The sequence below is a fragment of the Xiphophorus couchianus genome, chromosome 7, assembly GCF_001444195.1.
Source record: "Xiphophorus couchianus chromosome 7, X_couchianus-1.0, whole genome shotgun sequence".
In the NCBI taxonomy this organism is placed as follows: domain Eukaryota; kingdom Metazoa; phylum Chordata; class Actinopteri; order Cyprinodontiformes; family Poeciliidae; genus Xiphophorus; species Xiphophorus couchianus.
This window is the reverse complement of record NC_040234.1, coordinates 16,554,951-16,582,326: the sequence shown is the minus strand read 5'-3', so window position 1 is coordinate 16,582,326 and position 27,376 is coordinate 16,554,951. Positions and strand designations below refer to the sequence as shown.

Below are 27,376 nucleotides of genomic sequence, written 5' to 3'. Positions count from 1 at the left end.
ATGACACTGATAAATCATTGATCCCTCGTCCGCGTTTTTGGCGCTGGAATATTGCAGAGGAGGGAGCAGGTGAGAGCAGCTCCTCTCGGTCTCCGGTGAGATCTGACGCAGGGAAGTCATTAGTTTTATGTGAGTGCAAAGTGATCAGCAGATCTGCTGCAGATGGCTGGTTAAGAACTGGGCGCGTCTCTGCGTAGGTGTCTGTGCATTCGTTGGAGCAGGGAGAGGGAGAAAGGAGAAACGAACGGAAAGAGTGAGAGGGGAGAGAAAAGGCAGTGTGTGGGTGGCACCTGAGGATGTTAAGTGAAAAATCATTACCCAAACAAAGCAGCAGAGATGAAATTCTTCAGTCAAGGATACATTCAGTAACAAAAAAATGTGTGCCCTCATTTTAATGTAACCTAGGCTGTAAATAGTATTTAATTTTGAATTTTCAGCATTTCAATCAGATATGTTCTACTGAGATTTACTATACCAACAGTAGCTTGAACTGCAATAGCTCTTTTTAAGATTTATGTTTTTAATTTACTGAAAGTCATCCCAGGTAATTCCTAAAGGACTGTTTTGAAGACACAGCAGGTACGAAGTGTTGAGACCAAATTTGCTCTGGGTTTAATTGCTAAAAAAATTAAACCTTTATTGCACAGAAGTTGCTTACAGTAGAAAAAAATAGAAATACACCACCTTTCAAAATACGTTCACATTTCTCCAGCCATTTCATATTTTATTTCACAATGCAACCATGAACGTCAATATATTTTACTGAAATTTTATGTACCAGCCCATCACAAAGTATGGCATAACTGTGAAGTAGATTAAAATGATGAATGATTTAAAATCTTTCACAAATAGAAATCTAACAAAAGGAGATGCTTTTTCACCTCCCTTTACTCTGATACCCCTTCAGCAAAATTCACTACATTTCCACAGCTCAAGTCAGACAACTTGGTGACACGGGAAGTTTTAGTCATGCACAGAAGAAACCTATTGCTGAAAATAAGGCCATGAGAGGTTCTGTTTTTAGTTTATAGTAAGACATTTACAAAAATGCAAATGCACACCACACTTTTCCCATTTTTATTTGTGAAAACGTTCTAAAATCTTTTATATTTTACCTGTATTTGACAAATAATGTACTGCTTTGTGTTAATCCATCCAATAAAATTCAAATTAAATACATTTATACAAAGTTTGTGGATGTAATGTTTCAAAATGTGAAAAAGTTTACAGGGGTATGATTACATTTTGTTTCATCTTAAAGAAAGGACTGTATGGCCACAGTTTGGCTCCAAAAACAGACTTCAGTTTGATTGGTTCGGCAGTTTGTAAGATCATCAATTAATCATCATAGAAGTATAGGCATCATAGAAGACATAAATGTTTAAACATTTCTTTCTTCCTCAAATTTAAAGTGGTGGTGAAGATATACAATTCAGTTCCATTCAGTGTATTTAGATAGCACCAGCTCACAAAAAGATGTCATGCTAAGGCACTTTACAAAGAAATAGTTTAAATTCAATCAGACATACTGTACAGTTGATATTAGATATCAAACAACAACGCAATTTAAAAGATTTTTAAAGAAATAGCAGATTCCATTGAGTCAATGACTTTCAACATTAAATACTATTTTTCATATTTGATCTGTAAATAAATCTTTAATGGGATAAAAACCTCCCTCATGTCACTGTAGCCATCAAAAGTGAGGCCTTGATTAAAACATAATGCGTGCTATTCTTATTACCTGTCAGTGGACATAATGCTATACCTGATAAATGTATTTGTTAAGGGGAAAATAATGTTTTTTGGTCTTTTTAATTGAAATCTGGGCCAACAACTCCAAGTCATAGGCATAAGTTCTTCAAACCTAAGTATCTCTTTGAAATTAAGAACATTTTAGGTTACAGGCTGTTTGCTGTGCCACAGGATCATTGTTTCCTGCATGTCCAGCTATGATAAACAGCCACTGTATGAAGATGCATTTGAGTTCAGCTTTTGTTGGATAAAATTCCTTACGGGTTAACACAGTGCTGAGCTGGTTGCTGCTCCGGTTTTGTGAAGCTCTAAGCAAAATTCGACACCCCCTCCGTGGATGGCCTCCGGTGAACAAACTGCATTGCTCAGCCATGCAGCCGAAGAGGTCATCTATGTAAAAAAAAAAAAATTACTGAACATGAAAACTTGTTGTAGATCTGTGAGGTATGGATTGTGGTGTAGTTGGAGATAATGTGGTGGCCATGAGGCTCTAAGCAGTCATTTAGTTTGCTAATATTTGTTGTAGCATGTTCTGGAGCTCATTACAAATCACAAGCTGGTTACAGTAGGAACAATCATGCTTTTGAGAAAACATCTGCTCTGCATTTTAAATTCATCCATAATAAAAAAAAACTGTAATTAACTGCAGAGCTAATTCATTTTCAACCAATGAGTCATATTAACACATAGTATTAGCAGGCTGTTTAACCTCTTTGGCATAATTAAAAATGATAATGAATTGTGTGACAATATCCTACCCTCAATTCATCAAATGTTTGGACTTTATTAAATCATTTTCTACTTTCAATTAGAGCGAAATACATCTGAAGGCAGGAGTCAGATAGGAAGAGATTATTCTCATAAGACAGTTACAGACAAAAACTTTTAAAAGACTAATTGAGTCCCTGTTGGTGTCATTTTATTTAACAGTGTGTGCTCCTTAGCTCATGCCGACCATGTCTGAAGTTGATAAAAACAGCTTTTTCTCCTTTTTAACCATTGTTAAAAATACATAAAGTGTCTTTGATATTCCCTAGTCTCTAGTGAAAGTGGGGCTTTTTGGTCAAATTGACACCAAGCTGAGCTAAGTGGTATTTTATCTAATGCATAAAATGGTTTTGCATATCAGGTGTCGCTCAAGTGCTGAACAGGCTGGACGGGAAACCATTTGACGATGCAGACCAGCGTCTCTTTGAGGTATTACGCTGCCTTCTGCATATTTTTAACACCAAACATCCTCTGACTGATTGTGGAAACCATGCTTAATTTATTCTAACTTATTTTTTCTCAGGCCTTTGTGATATTTTGTGGATTGGGCATCAACAACACGATCATGTATGACCAGGTGAAGAAGTCTTGGGCCAAGCAGTCAGTGGCTTTAGATGTAAGGGCACAAAATCCCATTGAATTTGTATTCATTTTCCCATCACAATTAACATACAGTGTCAGTAAAATTTCAGCTTTCAGGTATTACATTGTCAGGATGTAATGGTTTGGTCCTGGTTCTGAAACTATTTAAATTTAACCTTCATTTTGCAAGAACACACAGAAAACTAACATTTTTATGTGAAAAAAAGTAAGTACACCCTATAATTCAAGGACTTGTAGGGGTTTTTATGGCTTTATTAGTCTCTGATGTCACTTTTAACACAGACTATTATCTGTCCAAAAATATTGATTCACAGCAATCCATTACAAATTCAGTCATATTGACAGATTCAAGTTAAACTGTATTTAAATCAACGTTGGTAATATAAATAAATCAAATTCAGTTTAGCATGCTAATTGGTAAAAGGTTAACTCAGAAGTCTACTCGGTTGAATTCAAGTTGCTAACTTTGTAGCAGTCACTTCTACTCGAGAGAGCATGTGGTGACGGTGGAAAGCAATGTCTTCTTTTTAACAGGATGAAACTTCCACCAGAACCAGTCTCATCTGCTGTGACTAGATAAGGATTGACATGACAGAGTAGCCATGAAAATATATACTTATATATATTCAAAAAATAGAAACTACAGTTTCATGGTTGACTGCAAGATGCCCCTGTTCTGTGGCTGCAACACAAATCTATATTTGATTGCTGATACTTGTCCTCTTAAATCATATGAAATCATCAAACATTTATTAAACACTAAAAAAAGGAAAAGAACAGACCTTAGACTGTGAAGCAGATATTCTTAAATCAGGAATTTGTGCTATAGTGTGATGTATTTAACCATATGTCACAGGAAGTAACAGATGCAAAGTGGAAATTATAAATTTTATTTTCACTTATTCGTCTCATGGGTCTTTGTATAACTTTTCAAATTTTATATAGCCACAGAAATGCATGCACGAAAAATGTTGATCTCTTTTTGTAGATAACCTTCTCACAAAGATTTTATTGGAAATTAATGAGAGGCAGTGTAAAGCAATCCCTCATCTGATCTTCAGATTGTAACCATTCAGAACTAGTCAGCCTTTACAATGTGTCCGAAGATTACAACTGGGAGCTGGTGGGGTACATTCGTTAGCACCAGTGTTTCAAGTACGAGAAGCAGAGGACAGATAGCTGGAGACAAATGCAGAATGAAATAATGCGAGTGTGTGTGCTTTGTTCCTGGCATCCCTGAATAAACATGAGCGTTTATGATTAAATAAGCTACTGCAAGAGTGTGCAAAGTATTTCTCCCAGGAAATGAGAGGAACATGGCGACCCAATCTGTGCTGATGTTGCTACTAGTGCAGATCCACATGCCACTGCTGACTTAATCAGGGAGATCCACAAATCAAACACCGCTGTGGTGTTTTCAGTTGTCTTGAAAGGAATATTACTGAATTATAAAACAAAACTGATACTGTTATTATTTTGCAGGTTCTATCTTACCACGCCACTTGCTCCAAGACTGAAGTGGATAAATTTAAGGTAATGTATTTGCGCCTATAATTACCTCAATTGTAAATGACTCATTTAAGTTAATTTATTTGTTGCTTTACATACATACATACATACATACATACATACATACATACATACATACATACATACATACATATATAATGGGAGAAAGTATTCTTATATCTCTATTAGTAAATTTCATTTCCAACTTGCTCCAACAGAAATAATGATAAACCAACACGTATCAAGTGAAAACAGACCAATTGTGTTATTAGAAATGGATTGCTTCAGTCAACAAGTGATCATTCACAATGCATTATTCATAGACAAATGACAAAATTGGCCATAATTACATTTTTTAACAGCATTACATTTCTGAAATATAGATGTGACCTATTTTCTTCCAGTTTCATGAGCACAATCTTCCCCTATGGCCAACACTATATTCATAGTAGGATTCCTTGTCTCTCTCTCATGAATTCGTGTGACGCTTCAGTTCCCCTCATTCAGCGCGATGCTCTGCTGCCTGCCCTTCTCCCCCTTCTTCCTTTCATAACTGCTCTACATACAGAGAGAGCCCCAATGAGCTCACTTGCCTGGGATTCCACTGGAGTGCGAAAACGTAGTGACAAACAAACCTGGATGCCATTTTGTCACCTGGGGCTGTGAATGGAGAGAGTTGGAATACACCCCCGACCTGACAGGCAGATGTTTGTGAGAGAAACGAGACACACTGGCACTGGCACTGAAGACTCATCACTGAATGTGCTTTTCTAGAAAATAAATGGAGGTTAGAAAGTCTGAAATGGTCATTCTTGTTAACAGAGACAGGAATTAGTTTTTCTGCTCAGATGGGCATGCAGCGTTGATTAAAGACTCATGCTGAGAGTGGTTAATAGGAAATTATTTTTGTTTTTGTTTGAGTAACAATGCCAAAAAGCTGCTCAGCATTACTATTGCACAACTACATTCGTCAATGAGCTCAGAAAGTAAACAACAGAGAAATCCTTCAGTAAAGCTCCCTCATTAATATCAGCCCTCTGAAAACGAGGCTTCCGAGTCTTAATTAGCATGCTTTCATGTTTTCATACATCATCCAAAAATGGCTCCACTGACCTGCACGTCTGCACTGTGGGCTCATGTTCTCATTCTTCCTCTATGTTTGCTCTCACCATGATGACACAGGCTGCTAACATTCCCCTGGTCTGCGAGCTGGGCATTGATAAGCTCTCCTTTGATGATTTCTCCCTGGATGTCGACGCGATGATAACAGCTGCTCTGCGGATGTTCATCGAGCTGGGAACGGTGCAGAAGTTTAAGATCGACTACGAGGTAAAAGAGCAGAGCTTCTATGTCTCATTTGCTTTAAATACTTGATTGAGCTTGCTATGAATGTTGTTGTAGGTCCTCATGAAGACCACTGACCCATGCTCTTATCTCTTTCTGTCCGTCTTTCCCTCCAGACACTGTGCAGATGGCTGCTGACTGTCAGAAAAAACTACAGAATGGTCCTCTACCACAACTGGAGACATGCATTCAACGTATGCCAGTGCATGTTTGCCATGCTAACGGTATGCACTGTGAGAACCACATACTAGCACGGATGATTTCTAAGAATGGTTGAGGTAACATGGACTTCAGATTTTCTTGCAACTTTTGTAGGTCTTATAACGAAGTCGATAAAAGAGGTGTTAAAAACTTGAATGACACTGATCAGGCTTTTTCTGCCAGATTCAAATTGCTGTTGTTCTCTTTGAACTGATTCTGATGTCCACAACTCATGAAACAGGAAAATATGTCACAATTTATTTTATAGAAGTAGCTTTAAATTCAACAGAAAATAATAGGCACTCCTAACCTGACCTTTATCTGCTTTTAATTTAATAAGAAAACGTGTATGCTACAGATGAAAAATGGTGGGAGTTCTAAGTTTCCATTCATCCATCCATCCATACCTATTTAGTTCTGGGGCTTTACTGGAATACCTCCAAAGTAAGGTGCCCAAGAGGTAAACAGATGCCTTAACCATCTTATCTTATGCCTTTCGATTTGAAGGAACAGCTGAGCTCCCCTGGGATTAAAGAGCCCAGCCGCTCTATCGAGGATGCTCATTTCAGAATCTGGAGTCCAGTAGCTGGACATTACTGCAGACAAAGGCCCAATCTGTCTTTATGTCCAGGGGGAGTTTCCTATTTTTTTCCACATCTTCATATCCACTTTATCACTGGAGGTACAGAGAGAGGAGTCCTTACCAGAATGTGGGTTAAAGTGAAGGCCAGATACAGTGGCCTGGTTCAAAACACCAAGACTTTGCTCCTCAGTAAATAATCATTAGGCTGATGAGTGCACTGATCCATGCATTTGTGGGTTAAAATTCTCATATCAATTTAATTATTGGATTTCAAACCTGAGATCAAATCAGTAAGATGGCTCTGTGTGTTTATTAACTGTGGTTCTGTGCAGATATTTATATGAATGGAGATCCCAGGAGACTTACTGCATGTGATTCTTTTACTTGAGGTCCTTGGGGCAACACAAGGACCTGATGTGCTGAGCTAACACCATTTAATCAATTGCGGCATTAATGTGCCGTGTCCCATTTGAATTGATTATTGGCAGGGGGAATTGAAATAACATTGTATAAGCTGTTCAAGGTTGCTCTGTTCCTCTAGGTCTTAATGAGTAGGCTGAGGGCCCCACTATCTTTGCGGCTATCCCTGCAGTGACCCACAGTGACTCAGTCAGCACATGATCTCCAGAACCCATTCATCCGAGCTAGAAATGTAGAGCAATGCAACTGCAGTCCCTATGGCATTTTGTGAAGATGCTGTGTTTTTGTTTTTCTTTTTTTAGCTTCATGCTGCTGTTTTTCCATTTTTATTCAATGTGCCCAGGATTTCATTGAATAATGGTGTGCTGCTGCTCATAAACTGTATGTGTGTGTGTTTTATTTGCTTCCTGTCCTCTGTGCCAATCAGACGGCGGGTTTCCAGGAGACGCTGACTGAGCTGGAGATCTTTGCTCTTATTGTGGGTTGTGTGTGCCACGACTTGGACCACAGGGGCACCAACAATGCTTTTCAGGCCAAGTGAGTGCACCTTATTTCTGCTTCTGCTGCTGCAAACATATGCATAAGCACACAACCTGTTGCATATTGTGCAGCAAAACGTTTTAATATTTGCATTACATTCCACAAGGATTCATAACCGTTTACGTTTTTCACATTTTGTCACGTTGCAACCGCAAACCTCAATGTGTCTTCATGATGATATTCTCTTAACACCTCTGTAGCCTTCACAGAACAGCTGGGTGTATACTGGAATTTCTAATATTTAAGTAATTCTGAATAAAAATTTTGGAATTTATTTTTTGTTTCATAGTAAATCAGGCTGAATATAAATGCCCATTTCAATTCTGTTTTTAGTTCTAAACAAATTGGACAACCACCAAGCATTTTCCTTCCTGTTCACAGTTTGTGCTCAAGTTTATGTTTTAAGTTATATGGCAAAAATATAAACTATTAAATACTTTAACAGAAACCTCAATTTAAATCATTTTTAATGAAAAAGTGGTCATCTCTTCTGACTCCTTAATTTGTAAGGTGGAGTTTGATCTATTTCAAACAATTCATCCCTCATATATTCATTCTGGTTTTCTAAACCAAAACAACTGAGATGTCTATGAATATTTATTTTTGTTTCAAAATTTAAATATAACTAAAGCTCCAACTTACAAGCTTTACCTTAAGTAAACAATTCTCACGCTATATGGGGACCTTTTTTTAAGATCACCTAATGACCACATTCAGACTTTGACATTATAGTTTCATCTGTAGTTTGGGTGATGAGTCTCAAGCGTCCTTTTTTATGGAACCATAAGTTAGAGACAGACTGAACTGGAGAGGAAATCCAAAGAGAGTTTTAGAGCAGATTTTACTTCTCTGCTCTTGTGGAAAACTTATTATGCTATCCTTCTTTTTTTTTATCCCAATGTGTTTTTTTGTTTTTTTATGTGTGTGTGTGTGTGTGTGTGTGTGTGGCAGGACGGGTTCAGCCCTCTCTTTGCTTTATGGGACCTCTGCTACGCTGGAGCACCACCACTTTAACCACGCTGTTATGATCCTGCAGAGCGAGGTGTGTTATGTTCCAATATCTGCTGCAATGCAGTTACCGTTCACCTTCTGCTGCATGTGATTACAAACACTGCTGGCAATAGAGCCTTTAACCTTTGTTCCCTTCGGAGATGGGATATTTTTAAACTGCAGTCTGCAGCTGCAATTTCATCCACATTCCTTCAGTAGAAACTGGACTTTCTAGCTCTTATTGCACAACTGTTGCAGAAGGCTGCTTTAGTCAAGTGCAGATAACTGGATCATATGAATACAGCGCAGTAATGGGAGAAAGAAAGTACACACTGTTTTACGGCTCAGAACTGGTCCCTACCAAGTTCTAAAACCATTTACATCTAAGCTCGAGTGCACAAAAACACATAAGAGATTCCAAGCTGTCATAATTTACTAAATAAAAAAGACAGAAAATGGAAACGAAATCTGTGGAAAAGTACACCTTGTGATGTGATGGCCTGTAAAACTACTTTTAGTAGGAAAAACTTGAAGTATATGTTTTCTGTATGACTTAATCCAATTTTCGTGTCAGTGTGAAGGAATTTTAGCCAATGCTTTGTTACACTGCTTTAGCTCTTATATCTGCAGAGTAGACACAATTTCATAAGACACTGGATGTAACCGAAAACGCAAAAAATAAAGGATGAACACTTTACGTTTACCAAAGATTTGACACCTGGAGAAGAGTTTAATTTGGCTGCGTCTTTTTGGAAAAGCTTCAAGAAGGACGCAGTGAAAATTTCAGCCAAAAGCATTTTTAATAAGTGTCTACTTGTATCAATGGCTTGTGCTGACAAGTCGATTTTGCACCATTTCTTAAAGCAGGGCCTCACAAAGTCATTCAAAGGGCCACAAATTACCCCTCCCTGGCTACATTGCGGACCTTTACTGCTTAAAGGTTGCATCTAATTTTTATTGGTAACAAAAAAAAATAGAACCTTCTTTGTTATTGATAATATTAAAAAAACAACCAGTCACATCACCAGAAGTGTTTTTCACACTCCCGGTGATGTGATTTTATTTCCATAGAAATAAGTGTTGATTAACTGGTGATAGCCACTTTTTATATTGATGAAGTCGACTGCCGTCTTTTTTACACTCCGAGGCCAGATTGGGGCAGGAAAAAAGCCTGTTAATTTATTCCTGCTCAGCCATGAGAGTAAGGAATTAGTTTAAAAAACAAAGAACTTTTCAGGGTTTTTAGTTAACAGTTCAAACAAAGTACAGAACATCATTAAACAAGTGTTTAAAAGTTAACGCTTTTGTCTACAAATTATAATAGAAGTTGTAGCTGAAGGAATTTAGATAACATAATTAAACATTTTTAAAAAACACTATTAAAACTATATATTAATGTGAAGTTTCTTATGTTCAGCTCCACTCTGGTGGCTTACACCCATTGAAATAATGTTGTTTCCAAATACCACCAGCCCCAAGTTTAAATGAATGAAAGGTACTAAAGGCCACATAAAAAATGAATGAGTTTGTGCTCAGAGTGCTTGAAGGCAACCGTGTGCTCCCTCAGTTGCCTGAGTAAACAAATAGCTCAGGCTGCCCTCAAATCAATGTAATTACAGAGATGATAGATTCGGTGGTAATTGGTTGGGAGAACGACGTTTTACCAGGTGATCGGGTTTCATGCACTTGTAATTGGAGGTGTTTTTTGAGGGGAGCAGCCGAGACGGGCCTGAGGAGAGGAATCCAGTGGCTTCATTATCCCGGCGCTGACAACACGGCGAGCTGACAAATGTTTACCTCGACTACACGGCGTCTGTTAATGCGGGGCTGGATCTGCTGTTGTCCTCATGTTAATTAGCATACAAATGAATAGTGTGTGACTAATTCGAGTAGAAGGCATAGCTGCTGATGATTCAGTTGAGCTCTGACAAAAGTGTAAAGGGGTTGAATTGTCACTTGTCACCTTTGCGTCTCTCACCTCCTTCTCCATCTGCAGCAGGTGTGACAGCACCACAGACATCCTTTACGTCATCGCTGTTAACGTGGTTCAGTGTTTTTACGAGGACCTCTGAGATGATGAGAGAAGTCAGGGGCATGTTTGCACAAATGTTCAGAGCTAAGCTGTCTGTGTTTAAAACAGTGGTTATCTGGTTTTAAGAGCTCCGTTGACTCTCCAGTAGAGAGCGCCTGGATGGTGAATGAATGTACCGTACATGCTGTGTTAAAAACCCAAGGTATGGAGCTCACTTATTAGCAGCTGTTGGGAAGCTGCTCCCCTGCACAGATCCAATTAGTTTCATTGGAAAAATTCCCGTGAAAAAGCCTTTTGATTTTTTATAGTGTTAAAAGTAAAACTCAATGCTGAGTTTCTGTGAATTGGAGAAAATTCACAATAAATTCAAACTAGTGAACCTAATAGATAGGTTTAAGAATCACAAACAATAATCTGACAACTAGCTTCTCATCAGAAACCACAGACATGAATGTATCTCTCTCTTTTTTTTTATTTTTTGCATCTCTAGAGTTATTTACCACCCAGTTATTTTACTAATTGTGTTTAAAACCAATTTGTGTGTGGTGATGACCTTAACACTCTGCAGAGTTTTCCTACTCACAATGTCAGATGGCTTTGGGAACCACACATGGTGCCACTCCAACAAGCAGAAAACAATGCATAAAAAATTTTATGGTGAAATTTGCTAATATATTCTCCTTTTGATACGTTTTCAGCCTTATGCTGGTATGAGTTTAGAAAATTGATCAGACTCCACTCATTTTAAGTCATAGAAGGTTCGATCGTATTTTCCACGTTTACAGGACCACCTCCAAGACCTGGTAAACACATTGTGATGTGCTAAGATGGAGAAATTTCCTTTCCCACAGCATCCATTACATCACAGGCAACAGGAGATGGACGAGTCATGGTTCATTTAATTGTAGGAATCATTTAAGTGCAGAAATAATCATAAAAAACCCCCACTTTGGGCAATGATTTTGCACACTGCCACAAATTTGTGAATGCCTTCCTGGTTTAACTGGATTAAAACCTTAATGTTATGTGGAAGGTTTGTGTGCATCCTGCTATGAAAAGTCAGCATGGTGGCTATGAGCCTGTAAACTAAAACTAGAACTGATTTTGTGACTTGAGCCACTGAAGCGAAAGCAGGCATGCCTTTCACTGAAGCAGCAGGAGCTAGTTGGCTCAACAACGCAGACATGTTTCTAACAGTCATGGAGGGAGAAAGCTCTAGGCTGGTATATTTAATGTGGCACATTCATGTCTGCATTGGTTTGATCAGAAAATAACTTGGAGCACCATTAAGATGAAAAACAAATCACACTTAACTCTTTGCTTTTAGATTTTCTTCAGCTCGGGTAAGGTGCTACGTTAACCTTTCAACAGTTGGGCTGTAAGAAAGAGGATTAGGACCACACAAAAAAATCACTTACATCCAACATGTTCCTCTAGGATGTCAGTTCACCTCTTGCACAACTCTTTGTCACTGAAGCTGGCTGCTCCCAATAGTCTGTCTGCATTAACATTGTGACTTTTTTTCGAGAATTATAACTTTAATATCAGAATTCCCAAAAGTAGTAAAGTCAAAATTCTGAAATTAAAGTCAGAATTTTTAATATTATTATTTTCAGGTGAACTAATTGTCCTCAATAGGATTGTGACAGTCATTTTTAGCTTTTTAATATTAAATATTTAACTTTTAATGGTTCATGAAGTACAATTGAGTGGACTAGTTATAACTTTCTTTAGGCCAGTTAGGGTCAAAATTACACATACAGGCTCAAATATATATATAGATGCACTCCCACTGTTATTTTCATAAATGTAACTTTGCAATTCACATCTTCTTTTGTTGCCATTAACAAGACTCTCGCATAATCTTAATGGATGTCCAACCACTCTCTTATGCAAAAATGGTAGAGCTATTTGAAAGTGTTGGGTTGTGTTCCTGACTAAATAACTTAAATCCAGTCAGACTGGATGCATTTTAAGCCTCATCAGTGGTCAAACATCCAGCAGGAATTATGTCTGGTGGATGTCTGCGGTGAAGGCGTTTTACTGGATGAGTAAAAAAAAGCTTTGTTTTTGTTGTTTAAGTGTCTTTTCCCCCGAGTTATATTAAGAAATATATACTGCTCAAAAAAATAAAGGTAACACTTAAACAACACAATATAACTCCAAGTAAATCAAACTTCTGTGAAATCAAACTGTCCACTTAGGAAGCAACACTGATTGACAATCAATTTCACCTGCTGTTGTGCAAATGGAACTTTGTACAGAACAAAGTATTCAATGAGAATATTTCTTTCATTCAGATCTAGGATGTGTTATTTGAGTGTTCCCTTTATTTTTTTGAGCAGTGTACAAGAAATCAATAGATGAAAATGTCCTGAAAACTGAATATTCAACGGGGTGTCCAATTTGTATTAAGGATGGTAGGAATGCTACATCTAAAAAGTAATACACGCAGAGCCTATCAGTATTTATGATGTGAAGCGTTTTGCTCTTTCTGTCATGTAATAACCATGCTTGTCTCCACAGGGTCACAACATCTTCTCCAACCTCTCCTCCACGGAGTACAGTGACCTCATGCAGCTGCTCAAACAGTCCATCCTGGCCACAGACCTCACGCTTTACTTTGAGTATGTTCCTCTAAACCCACTGAATCCAGAACACAAAGCACACTGGCAGCGGTCAGGCTCATCACAGCACACTGCTTGATCAAACCTGGGAGTGGTTGTTCTAGCGAACAACACCCCCTGGTGGACAGAATGCGATTTGCAACTTTATCTAGAAGGTCTCTGTTTCTTTCCCTTCAGGAAAAGAAATACGTTCTTTGAATTGGTCAGCAAAGGGGAGTACAACTGGAATGTGAAGGCTCACAGAGACATGTGCAGGTGAGGTTGTCTCTCGTTGTCCCTGAAAATAGAAATACAATTACGTCATAGTTTCCAAGGCTTAACCCTCCTGTTATGTTCCGGGTCAAATTGACCCGTTTTAAAGTTTAAAATTTGTTTAAAAATAGTTGGAAGTATTTTTTTTGCATGAAACTTTTTCTATTTGTCTTAATCACTCTACATATAAATTGAAAATTTATTCATTTTACACATTTGTACCACCCCTTTGGTCTACTTTTTACATAGATACTGTTCGTGAATGCCTTCCTAGTTTAACTGACCCGGCAGTCAGGTTAAAGTGCAAAAAAAGATTAAAAAATGTCAATTTCTGTATGTTTCCTTGCAGCTATGAACCATATTTCACCACACGCACACAAACACAACACACCACACACATACATGCACACCCCGACACAAACAAGCCCACTTTCTCACTATTCTCTTTACTTCACTAGGAAACTGCGAGAAAGCAGGTGTTCATAGAATTTTTGACGGGAATCTTTTCTGTTCCCGAGGGCAAACTCCAGCCACACTGAGTGGACACTCAGCAGATATGGAGGAAAACATAAATATTCTCTGCATGTCTTATTTATCTTGATTTTAATCAGCGGGTCAATTTGACCCTGAACAGTATGTGTGTCTCAAATTCACTTATAAAGATCACCCATTGAAAGAAAAAGTGTAATATAAAAAAATTGACCAAAGATCAATTTCAAGGAAATTATAGTTTTTTTGTGTCTAGGTTTTTTTCAGTGGACATTAAACATGTAAATTCCATTTTTTATGAGTAAATGAGTAGGTTGTTGTCATTGATCCTTAATTTCTGAGAAATAAAAAAAACATCATTGCACAAATATTGATAGAAATTGTTAGTATTGGAGTTAATAATCAGATACAAAAATGTTTTGGAGGAATTTTTTGGTTTCTGACACTACTGCATGATTAAACACTCTCTGGGTGAAATTGACCCACGAACATTGTTGCTGTACCCTAGAAACAAACATAACAGGAGGGTTAATATAACTCTGTTCCTTCTTCTCAGGTCTATGATGATGACAGCCTGCGATCTTGGAGCTGTCACGAAACCATGGGAAATATCACGCAAGGTGACAAATATGTGGTGGAAAGTGTTAACGTGTTTCTTATGTTCACACGGGGCTGAAAGTTATCAGATTAGATGATTTCAATCTCTTTTGCTTCCTAACAAAGCTGCTTAGCTGGGGGATTGGTTGCTTTCTATAATAAACTGATTCAGCTCGCTACTTTCCACACTTTTAGTACTAAAAAAGTAGGATTTTCTTTCAATTCTTTTCTCAGGTTGCAGAGTTGGTGACGAGTGAATTCTTTGAGCAGGGAGACCGAGAACGACTGGAGCTAAAGCTCACGCCCTCTGTGAGTAAATCAGACCAGCTCAGCGTTTGTGCTTTTTGCAGTCTCTCTCACCCCCGTGCCCTCTGAGAGCTGATGATGCCGACACGATGATATATTTTCTCTGCTGTTCGGAAACACACTGACTTTGTAGGAAACACGAGAGCTTGTGTCTCTTAGTGTGAGGAAAGTGTAGGGTCAGCTTGACCGCTCCGCTGCCCTGCATTCAAAGCAGATTTTTTTTTTCTATTGGTTCATATGCAAACCCACAGACAGTTTTGCAGACCCAAAGCCTTGCAAAACTATTTATGCTGTTGGATTTTTTTCCCTCCCATTTTTCACCATAAACCCCAAAACTTCAACATATATTACTGTGACTTTAGACCAACACAATGTAGTGAATACATTTAAAGTAGGTGGAAAGTTGTGCATGGTTTCCAAGGATTTTAGGAATAAAAATCTAAATTGTATGGAGTACATTTGTGTTTATTCTTGAAGTTTTCATAGGAATTCCAGTTTTGCACATCTAGAAACCAATAACTGTTTTTATTTTTCTTTGAAAAATAATCGAAACACAGACAGATTGGATAGAGAACATTTAACAGCATGAATTTTAAAGTCTTGTCAGATTCTTCATTCTATTTAGGTCAGTATTTTGACTGGGCCAATCTAACACAATTAAATACTTTCATATAAGCCATCCCAATGTTGGTCGTTGTCTTTTAACAGCTTTTCTTCCAGGATTCCCCTGGCCTTGCTGAACAGAAGCATTCCCACAGCATAATGCTGCCTCCGTTATGTGGATGTTGTGTTCAGAACAATCTGCAGCATCACTTTTCTGCCATACATAGTGCTGTCTTGAGATCCAAAAGATCTTTTTATGTTTAGTTTAACCAGGCATTTGACTTCAGATGCCTCTAGATTTTCCTTTTCCATCATTCCCACAACAATGAGATGACAATCATGTGCTCCTTTGTGTTGGTTTACCACATTACATCCCAATGAAACACAGTGAAATTAACAAAATGAGATAAAATATGAAAATGGTTACAGGGTATGAACAGTGACAATGTATGTTGGTGTAGAAATGGTAGATTTCTTGCTCCTAATTACAAAGGTTGCTTTCATTCAGAAATATTTCCGCTATCCTCATGACTGCATGCAGCCAGCAGAGATGTACTGTCAGCCTAGAAAGGAGAAAACCGTCCGGCTTCTGCCTGCAATTAATGACTGTTAAGTAATCGAGCCTGGCCACATTGCCTTCCCTCTGAAATAAGTAATAGAGTAGCCTCAGGTCTGCTGCTTGTGTTGAACCTTTAGCTCTCTGTTGTGTGTGGGCGTTGGAAATGAAATATTAACTTCTGAGTTGTAGCCCGGTAACTATCTCTGAAGCGCAGACTCAGCGGAGCCTCTTAAGCTCGGGCTGCATGAATGAGGGAGAGGAGAAAATGGGCGTGAAATAAACTCAGCTGACTTGAGAGCGGAAAGAAGAAGTTCCTAAGAAGAGAGCGCTAAAAGCAACACTTCACGGCCTGTATGAGCATGAAAATCATAAAAGCAAACAACTCTTGCTCTCTCTCTCTTTTTTCTTTCTTTTGCCTTTCAGGCCATCTTTGACCGTAACAGGAAGGATGAGCTTCCAAGTCTGCAGTTGGAGTGGATTGATGGAATCTGCTCTCCTCTGTACGAGGTAATAAAGAAAAGAAAACCCACACGACTGGCTGCTCTCTGGCCTTCACTGTGTCACGCTTGTTGCACATCCGCCTCTGACATCAGCAGACGCCGTCCTTCCTCGGTTATTGTCCCTCGCTGACGGCAGCAGTGAAACTGTCGCCAGCGAGTGTTTGACTTTCTTTGCAGGCGCAGGTTTCTCTGTGAAAGAGAGAAATGCTTTCAATCGAGGAGCTCTGAAAAAGCTTCAAGGTTACGTCCTGTTCTTGTTCAGAGCTGCAGAGCGAGCGTGCACTTTGTGACTGTCAGACGGTGTGTGAATAGAGATGTGAGTCAGGTTGAATCTCCTCTGTTAGACGGTCTGCAGTGGGTTGACTTTTGGCCTCTATTAGCTTTAGACATAGGAAATTCTGACTACTTTTACAGATGAATCTTTGCTAAGTAAAAATATGAATCCGAGTTACTTCCTGGTTACTTTTTAGGGAGATTTTTGCTGTTCTAACTTGTCCAAGTCTGCCTTAGTGAATTTGAATATCTCACAGAGAATAATATTTTGTGTACTTCATTTAATTTCCAGCCTTTAAAAATGACAGTATAAGGCAAGTGAAAATATTTTCGATAAGTATACTATCCACACAATAATAGGGAAGAACTGCCAACTTGACAAGGACGGTGAAGCTACAAAGCAGCTTCACTGCTGCCTGGCTGATCACAGAGTCCAAACACATTACGGAAAGTTTAGTGGAAGGAAAAAGTGTGGTACTGTACAGTGTATCCACTCTGCTGAGGTTTTCAGGACGCACTGGTTACTGCAAGTGACCTCCAACTCTGCATTGTCGGAGTTGCTGCTTTGCATCGTCTTCTTTAGAAAACTGTGGAGATTTTCTACAAAGTTTAGGTCAGGTCAGTTTGTTGGCTAATCAGGTGTGGTGATACCCATGTCATAGAACCAGTTATTGGTTATTTTGGCTGTGTGTGACAAGCCATGAAAGTAAATGTTAGAATTCATAACTCTATCAAGATTGGAGCTATCTCTGTTGCTTATGGCCTTTTTTTCAGCCACACTTTTTCCTTCCACTAAACATTCCCTTAAAATGCTAGGATACAGTACTCTGTGAACAGCCAGCCTATTTACCAATGCCCTTTTAAGATGCGCCTGTGTAGAAGTGTGTGTTTCTGTGTGACGTCAGCCGAGGCTGATCTGAACCTCCCACATCCAGCAGCTGTGTGGGAGGAAGAAGAAGGCAAACTTACTGAGGAGATCAGCTCTGTAAAAGCATGATGCGTGATCAAGTTACATTGATGAAAATCACCAAGAGGATGAGTTGTTAGAGCCCAGATTAAAGAAATAAGTCACTGATCTCCACAGCAATGGGTCATTTTCTGGGATTTTCCATTGAAACTGTGCAGAAGCACATTACATTTTGGAATTTTGAGTCAAAAGTGCTGATGCATTATCTTCAGATCAGTCGGTGCAAGTTAGAATGGACTAATCTTTGCTGGGCTGTAATTTCACTGGTGTTACTGTCTGTGGTATGTAGATGCTAACATGTCAAAGTTCAGTGAGTGTGTAGGGCGTTGTTCTGTCTGAAGGGCTGATGTTTGGAGAATGCAGATATGGAGCTCACGGTTTTGCTTCTGCCAATTAAACCTGCAAGAGGAGGGAGACAGGTTTAGGGGGATGTTACGGTCACTGACCTCTAGGGGCTCTCTTTATGAGAGAGCTTCTTCTTTGTGTTTCAGTTCCACCTGGACGCCACAGGTGTAATGTGTTGGAGCTCGTCAGCCACCCCATAAAGAGCTCCAAACCTGAGATGTCAGATCCCTTTTTCCCTGGGCCTTGATCTGGTGTGATCATGTCGGTGAACTGACTTTGTTTGAGACTTTGGATAATTTTGCTGTGAGCATTTGTGTGAAGCTTCAAGTGGTTATAATTTTGTTTTTCTTCACCGTGGAAGCTGGTAGGGGTTCTCTGCCATTTTGTTTAACTGTTTTTCTCCTGTTTCTTGGTTAGCCAGGGAGTTCAGGTTTTGTACTTTATTTTCAGTTTCTCTTCTAGAAAGTGTTTTTATTTTTAAAAGGGGGATGTTTTGTTTGTTGTTTTGGCCTTGGAGACCCTGAAGCTTAAAGCTTCCCTGTGCATGTTTATTGTGACTTAGTTTTTATGTTGAACTATCAATTAAACTATCTTTTTTTCGACTGAATCCAACTGCTCCAGATATTTTATTTTGTGTTACATCCAGTGCCAGTATTTACCCTTGGTGGTCTTGGGGGGGGGGGTTGTAACAGGGGAGGCGAACAGAGAAACGTTCAGAGGCGGCAGGATTTTTGTCCGTGGGTGTAAGAGATCTTGTTCTTGATTTTGCTGATCTTCTCATCCTGGTGGTGGCTCCCCACTTGGTGGAATATTAATAATCCCTGATTATATAAGCGTCCATCCTCATACCCCAGCACGCGACAGTAGACTCTTTCTGTCTCTCTGAGACTAAATAATGGAGCGATCGAGCTGAGCAAATAACTGAGCATTCTGCCTTACTTGGGGTATATTTTTAAATATGTAACTTTGAATCCCCCTTTGAGAGATTCCTCAATCAACTACAACTATGACCAATTTATCTCTGGAAAAATGTATGCCTTTTACACCCACCCCTATTTGTATTGTTGTTTAAAAGTTAAGGGTTAACTCAAGACTTTTCACACTTATTTCCTCACTTTTGTGAATTGGATGCATACAGATGTTATATTTGCATATGAAACAGAGTTAATGACACAATAAGTAATTACAGTGACTTGTTAGACAATGTTAGAGAAACAACGTCCTGTTATCTTCCTGGTAATTTATCAAATGGAAGGTGACAAGTTTGCTTACCCTGCCAGTTACACCTGAACAGAGAAAAATGACAACAGCAACTAATCTCAGTCACACACGTGCTTCTAATCTTTAAAGAGCAGGCGTTTTGATGGACTGCAGCTATCAAGTGCTTGTTTGTTTTCACTTTTGTTGTGGGTTGTTCTCCCTCTATATGAATTGTTTTATTTCTTCTTCCTTAAATTATTCATTCGATGAACAATACCGAGTCTGAGTTCATTATTAAGCAGCAGTACGTTCAAATCTCAAAGCGAACCACCGCTGTCTCAGAAACTTTGAAAAGCTGCAACTAATTTAGACTATGAGAGAAACATCGATGTTTTCTAGAAATATTTTACCAACTGGATGCTGAGTTAACGTTAATAACTTCATAAATCACAATTGTTTCTTAATGAAACATCAGGGTATGATCACCTCTACACATTTTAACACAGTGATTTCACAAAAACATTTTATGTGACTATGTATCTGTTTTTATAGATTTTCTCTCCTTTTCCCATCTCTTTTTAGACTCTTGTCAAGTTGAATCCCAAACTTCAGCCGATGGTTGATATGATACGAGCAAACAGGGCCAATTGGGAGGACCTGAACAAGAAGAGACAAAGTGGCCAGAGTGTTTCCGCCCATGCCAGTCCCTACAATGACGATGCTACGGAAACCAAAGCCTGCCCAGCGGACAAAGCCGGCAGCACGCCCTGCTGCTGCGGTGACTCTGAAAGCACACCATCCAATACGGCCAGTTAGCTTCTGCTGAAGAGCTGAAACGTCCCTGGCCTTTTTTATTCTCCAGAATGCAGCCTGCAGCAGAGGCAGTGCATGCAGAGGTTCTTGGGCTCTGCTTCTCTTCGCTTTTGCAACCAGAGATGAGCTTTAACACTCGGGAGTGTGGCGCGATCCCTTCAGATTTTCTGCTGAAGGCTGACATATCCGCATTTGGCCGGCTCATCAGAGTGACTGAAGATCAGATGATGACACCTTGTCAAGGAAGAGAGGAAAATCAAACCACTGTGTTGCTCTGACTTTTTGGCAAAAGACACGAAGAGTGTTGTTTGTCTCTGTTGTGTTTTATTTTTGCTCTTGGTATCTCTCTGTGTTGCTCGCATTTTGTCCGGAGGTTAAAGAATCTTGTTTTTGTAAATCTGTAAATAAGCTGTTGAGTTGTTTGAAACTTAATGCATTGGATTGGATTGTGGTTGTAGAGCCTCTTCTGAAGGATGAAGAGTTGTAGAAACAGTAGGACCTGTGGCTTGCAATGCAAATTGAATTGTGTTCCCTCCCTTCCTGTGCCTTGTTTCCAGATCCTACTGAAAAATGCATGGCCTCTATGTGAGGTTCTCACGTTATGGAAATTCTTGTTGAACTGTGCTGAATTTCTGCCATAATTTGTAAAACCAACGATTGCAGCTATGTCTTGACCCCTTAGTTTGCTGCAAAGAATTATAATAACTGACAAATGGAAATATATTTTGGCCCAGTTTTATACATACGGGGCCTCTCTTGTCACACAAATATACACAATGTGCCTTGAGAAAGTTGCTCTCATATCACATGGATTTCTGCAGGGCAAAACTTCAGCTCTGATGATTCAGTACTGACAGCTGGAACACAAAATGTCACATTTTATTTCAAAAGCCATGGTTAGACATTTTCAGGGTATCTCTTTTATTTATTTATTTTTTTTGCCTTTTGCACCAATGATAAAAGCTCACCCCACTGTTATGATTACCTGGAATATAAAAGGCTGCAGTGAGCAACTAAAACTTAAAATATCATAAAATCACTTTACTTTGTCAAAAGGAAACATAATCAACTCCATTCCTGCAGAATTATTCTTACTGATCAATTAAAACAAAACAGGCTTTAAAAAAAATTATACCTCTGCAAAGAACAGCTCTGGTGGTCATCTACTATAGTCTTCCACTTATTCAAGACTGCTGCTTGCAGTCTACATGCGGAAGAAAAATCCAATGAAACTCTCCAGTGTATTGGCATTCCCAGGAAAGAAGGGATAAGTAATTGTTCTTGATCTGCTCTTTTTAGGAGGGACTCTAGTAAACCTCAAAAAAGACCCTGGAAGCCAGTCGATACGATCTGTGACCAATAGCTCTACTCTAAGGCTGAGCCTTACCTCTATTCGTAGAAAGATCATTTTTATTAGTTGTTTCTGGGATCTCATTCCTTCTGCCATGATTCATCTTTCATGGCAACATGTGAGAGTCATAAAAAAAAAATACAGATACATCACATGCTTTGCTGTTTTGGCTCTTTACCTCAACAAACCGGAGGAACACCCTCAACATTGATGAGACCCCAAATCTCTCTGCCAATCTTCTGTTCTGTGACACCATCATTCAATAACAAAGCAAGTAGCTACACAACTCCTCTGCTTGAGAGAGTGACTTACCCTTGAACTGGAGAACACAATCCACCCTGATCTGGTTAAAAACTTTGACCTCAGAGTAGCAAACTCTCGTCCAACTGCTCTCACCTTGCAGTGAGCTGCTCCAGTTTATGATAAAGATCATGGCCAAAAGATGCCAACAGAACCAAATTGCTTCCTCCACAAGGATTGGCGATAAGGGGCATACTCAACTTAGTGCCAAGGTTACAGACACAGCCCTTGGTTTGGCTATGCAATGACTAGATAGGTGTTATGACCCATCTAGGGGGGGGCAGATCATGACATGAAGGATCCATCTTCAGATCCCAAGCAGCCAACACACACGAAGTTGAACATTTTATAATGTTATTTATTTTAAAAAGATGTATTTTTGATTAAGATATTACAAATGGAGCATATGGCTTCAGAGTGAGCTATAATGCTGAAAACAAACAAAAGGAAACTATCTGAATATTAATCGAAACTTACCTAATTGAAAGTAAATAAACCAAATGACAAAAACTTACCTCCCTAATTAAGAAAAACATGAGAAAACTAAGGAAACATATACAGCAGCTCACTCCTACAAACTCCAGGCCTTTACATGGTGTTAACAGACAAACAGCGTGGCCGGTTGAGATGAGCTGAGGATGGAGGCAGAAAGTCCATGTCTGCAGCGTTTATATCTGTCACCTCCGGGAGGCCACCAATTGTACGTCTCCGTCGTCTTTCTAGGAACCAATCAGAGACCGGCACCTGCACACTCATATTTGCATAATTAAGTTTGACGTCGCCAGTTGTAACTATAGGCTTTAAGAGCATTCCAACATCCCATATTCTGGCAGATTTTCTTCAGGTAGAGATCTGTTCTATGGCCCAGATGAATCCTGAACCCGAGGTTCTGCGATCCGATGAGATTTCACAGTGAAGTCCCTCATTATCTGGAGCATACTCTCCAGTTTCCTCTCAGATTACATACACCTGTAGCCAGATATTTTAATTCACTATGAAAAGAAACATGAGAATCCTTGTTTTTTTCACTGGCTGACATTAAATAAGATCCTGTTTTAGGTCAGTTAGGATTGCCACAATCTCTTTAATTTGCTAAATGCCAGAATAATGAGAAATATGTTTTTTTTTTTGTTTTTTTTTTCTAATATTACTTTCTTCAAATTCTGAAGTTTACATTAATACATTAATATAGCAATGCCTTCACACAATTTGGGAATAACCACATTATTATTTCTTGGGTCCAGGTTTCTGGACCCAAGAAATAATTACATGCCGACATAAACAGCATGGAAATGTCCATCTATGATACCAGGACGTCCCAGAGATACGACTTTGTAAAGATTCTGTAAAAGTGCTTTTATCCATAGTAAACAAGTCCTGTACTGACATGAACTAAAAAGTCAATCCACAAGGAAGAAGCCATATCTCCAAAACCATGATAAGAAGCCAGTTTACATAAAAAAAATGCACTCAAGGACAAAAACATTTTTCGGACACATCTGTTATTCTTGCATTTAGCAAATAAAAATAATTTGGTCATCTAAACCAGGACATGGAAATATCTAGTCTTGTCTCCATCTGCTCTTTTCTGAACTTTTCTTTGCAGAAATGCTACAGCAACACACACTACTAGAGTACGTATTAAACCAGCACTGTATTTATCAGGGACCTGGATTATGCAGAGCAAAACAACAAACAATTTCCTATTGTGTAGATCTTTGTTCGTCTTTTGTACCCCACTTGATGTTTCCTCAGGTATAGGTGCCATAAATTAGACTTAACATTTAGAAAAATTCAACATTTTGGTTAATTATTAAGCTATTCATAGCACCTCACATGACAATGTGCCAGTTTTATATTAGCTGGGAGTCAGACTGAGCTTCTATAACTCGGAACTGTTGAGATTGCACATAAGAAGTCTGCAGAAGTATGAAGCATTTTAGGTTTGTGCAGAATCATCAAAAGAGACCAGGTGGAGTGATTGGAAAACCTTGGAGGTGGATCTTGTTCTCTTCTGTTAGGTTTGCTGTTCATAAACCATTAAAGTGAAATGAATCATCCTTTTGATGTAATCTGTATAATCAGATCACATTCAGATGGATATTTACAGGATTCCCACATAGTTTGTAAAATCTGGATTTATTTTCCAAATCAGGAAAAGTACAGATAAGAAATAAGAAAAAAACATGTTGTATTTCTTGACATGGTTCCCTATCTAAATTCCTTGATGTTATGTCCTTCCTTTCTTTTATATTTCCTCTTTTATATGTCATTTCTTCCCTGTCCTTTCCTCATTATTTATTTTGTATATCATTTCTCCCTCCTTTTTGTCCGTCTGTGCTTACTTCCGTTTGTCTTTTTTCCTACTTTTTTTCTCCCCACTTTTTCTTTCTTTTATTCATATTTTACTTTTTTCTCTGCTTCCTTTCTTCTTTATGGTTTCTCTTTTTTCCTTCTATTAGTCATTCATTTTATCTTTACTTTCTTCCTTTCTTCTTCTCTTTTGTCATTTCTGTCTTCCTTCTTTTTGTTCATATATCCTTTCTTGCTTTCTTGTATCCTTTGTTTCTTCCCTTGTCTCCTATCTTCTTCTCTACCCTGTATCCTTCCTTCCTTCTTTCAGAGTTGAGTTTATGAAGTTATTGAAAGCGTTTTTGTTTTTCATGCAGACCATCATCATCTGAAAGCACTATCAGGTCACTGGGTGTTTTAGTGAAGCACAGATCTGCTTAAAGCACAGCTTTTGTAGAGTCAGGCCGTCAACAGCCTGACTCTGACTAAATCCATTTGTTTCATTTTTAAAACTGTAGAAAGCCTCAGTTTTTATTTTCTTTCATTTCTAAGCTTTGCTCAGAGCCTACATATCCAACCATTTGTTTTCCTTCCTGCAGAAGACTGACACATGAAAACTGGAGTGCCCATCTAATATCAAAGCTTTCCTTTTGGTATTATTCAAACTACTTATTTCTGAGTATGGGTATGCCTTATGAGTCGTGTTGTAGCTTTGTGGGCTGGCGTTTCTAATGTGACTGTGCACATTGTGAGGCATGGATCTAGTGTGTTTTATTTGAAGAGCTCAACAGAAAACGACCAGAATCGCATGTTTAATGCAGTCTCGACTCCAACCAATTTGCTGAGGATGTAGCAAACAAAGTGAGCCGACAAATACCTCGTATTTTGACTAGCGCACACCTTATCTCATCAGACATGCATGACTTAAATTCTCCTGCATTATGCTGCGTGAGTTACATATGAATACTGCTCTTCTATTTTTCTATTAGGGCTCCACATGTGGACAAAGTTTCCTCTTCCTTTTTCCACCTGTATTTCTCTCCTGGTTTGGATTTTGGATTTATTCAAGACAGGCTAATCTGAGGGAAAGCCAGAGCATGAAAAAGGCAAATGTGCTTCTGTTTCTGTTCAGAGTTTGAATAAAGAAAAAAATAAATCTGCTACATGTGTTTGATTTATTTTGTTACAGAAGAACTAAGAAATATGTATGTGTAATAAAACATTGCAGGGAGCAGAAGATTAAATGAGGCTACATAGAAATGCATCCACATGTTTTATCTTGATTACTTATCCCAAACTTTTCTATCTGCTCAGCAACTTTCACTACTTCAAGTTAATCAGACGTGTAATATTCCCCCCAAAATACATTGAAGTTTGTTTGTGATGGGTTAGGGTTCTGCCAAGAAGTCCATGCATCTGCAAGACCTAGTGATAGAAAATCTTTGAATAAACATTTTGTTTTTGCTACAAAATTTCTCAATAGTCTGCTAAAGAAACAGATGCAAGAACAGAGGAAGTTCACATGCACTCATATAAATAAACATGGCTAAATCCATTGATGATTTGGTTTTATAAGTACGTAAAATATCTCAGTAGATTTATATACATATTACACAATAAAACACAATGTATTGCATACTCACTTTTCTTACGACGCTATGTATGTTCTACAAAAGCTAACCAGTGAGGAAATATCACAATAAAACAGAATTAAAAAGAAATCTTTAGTTCCTGAAGGATAGATTTAACATATTTAAGTGTTTACCGAGTGTGTCGTGTTAATAATAGAGAACATCCCAGAGGAGATAAACTTTTTTTTTTAAGATATACGACGCTGTTTAAAGATTCTGGTCTTGCCTGCAAAGATGCAGATTATCCATTAATCTTTGAAGGTGGTCTTGATCAGTACGTTCATCAGACTTTCTGAAGCTCTTTCTAAATTGTTCTTTAGATTTTGGCTGCTTTTTACTCACTTTACTTACAACCCTGGACATCAGGACTGTAATGAACATTAACCCCACTGTATCCACTTATTGGTTATATGTGATTGGGGGTATCAAATATGTGGATTCCCGAGCTCCTCATCCTCATCCTCCTTCAAGAGACCAGCCTCTTGAAGGAGGATGCTCATTTCAGCCACTTGTACTCAGGATCTTGTACTTTTCATTATTATCCACAAATTGGGCTCATTTCCTTCTTCTATGTGAGAGAGCACAGAGTTCGTATTACAGCAGACCATGCCTCCAGTTTTCACCTATTGTATCCTGACATTCCTTTAAAATACTATTTTCTGTCAAACTGTGCTAGTGTGTTTGTTTTTTCATAGAATCTACAAAAGAAATGAGAACAAATTATGTCTTTATGCCAGGCTGCCCTCAAGCAGCTGAAAGATCGTTTCACTTGCCAAGAACTAAGTCCCATTGGTCGTAACGATGCCGTTTGTTCACTAATGTCCTATAACAAACCTCTCAGGCCTTCACAGATCAGCTGGATTTAAACAGACATTAGATTAAGCACAACTAACTAGCTAGATGACTTCTCATGGCATTGTTTTATTATCTATTTTACTGTAAAGGGGCTGTTTATAAAGCACCACATATTTTATGTTATAATTTAAAATGAAAATCACACATTTTCAATTTACAATTTTACACTACTATTGAAAATGACTAAAAAATATATACCACTGTCCAGACTGTCAGAGAGTCTGTAGAAATAGTTGGCTTAAAGTACAAACCATATGTATTGGCTTGAAAAGAAACCAAATTTTAAACCGATTTGTTCAGAAATTGTGCAAAAATGTGTATAATATTATTCAGGATAAAGAGAAAAAAACAGCTATGGTTGCCTCCAAGTTGAGGTTTCTCTCTGTGTGATACTGACCTCCTGTGGACTGATGAGTATCTGCACTTAAAAAATGCATTAATGAAACACTGCAGATTCCAGCACATTTCATTGAAATACATTTGAAATTTTATGGGCAATGATGCAAAAGAAGATTAAGACCTTTCTTTAAACTATTTTAATATGTTTTAATTATAAGACTGTTGTAATTATTTAAATGTTTGGATTTGAATGCTCCTTTGCCTTCTGTAGGGATCAGCTATTTCCATTCACAAAATCTTATAGAGGCAAAACTGCAGTGAATTTCATCGCT

The 27,376-nt window shown here is 38.4% G+C and overlaps 1 protein-coding gene across 1 annotated transcript in view; it reads left to right on the top strand.

The window, feature by feature from the left end:
* The window catches only part of pde11a (phosphodiesterase 11a), a 41,454-nt gene extending 16,074 nt beyond the window's left edge, over nucleotides 1-25,380 (top strand). Inside the window, exons 8-20 of the mRNA XM_028024310.1 lie at nucleotides 2,885-2,952; nucleotides 3,047-3,139; nucleotides 4,609-4,659; nucleotides 5,818-5,964; nucleotides 6,096-6,203; nucleotides 7,611-7,720; nucleotides 8,675-8,765; nucleotides 13,272-13,372; nucleotides 13,550-13,627; nucleotides 14,670-14,733; nucleotides 14,945-15,019; nucleotides 16,602-16,685; nucleotides 20,046-25,380. Coding sequence (XP_027880111.1) covers nucleotides 2,885-2,952; nucleotides 3,047-3,139; nucleotides 4,609-4,659; nucleotides 5,818-5,964; nucleotides 6,096-6,203; nucleotides 7,611-7,720; nucleotides 8,675-8,765; nucleotides 13,272-13,372; nucleotides 13,550-13,627; nucleotides 14,670-14,733; nucleotides 14,945-15,019; nucleotides 16,602-16,685; nucleotides 20,046-20,279 — 1,304 coding nt within the window. The 3' untranslated portion in view covers nucleotides 20,280-25,380. The remainder of the gene's footprint in view (nucleotides 1-2,884; nucleotides 2,953-3,046; nucleotides 3,140-4,608; nucleotides 4,660-5,817; nucleotides 5,965-6,095; nucleotides 6,204-7,610; nucleotides 7,721-8,674; nucleotides 8,766-13,271; nucleotides 13,373-13,549; nucleotides 13,628-14,669; nucleotides 14,734-14,944; nucleotides 15,020-16,601; nucleotides 16,686-20,045) is intronic.
* The last annotated feature ends 1,996 nt before the right edge of the window (nucleotides 25,381-27,376 follow it).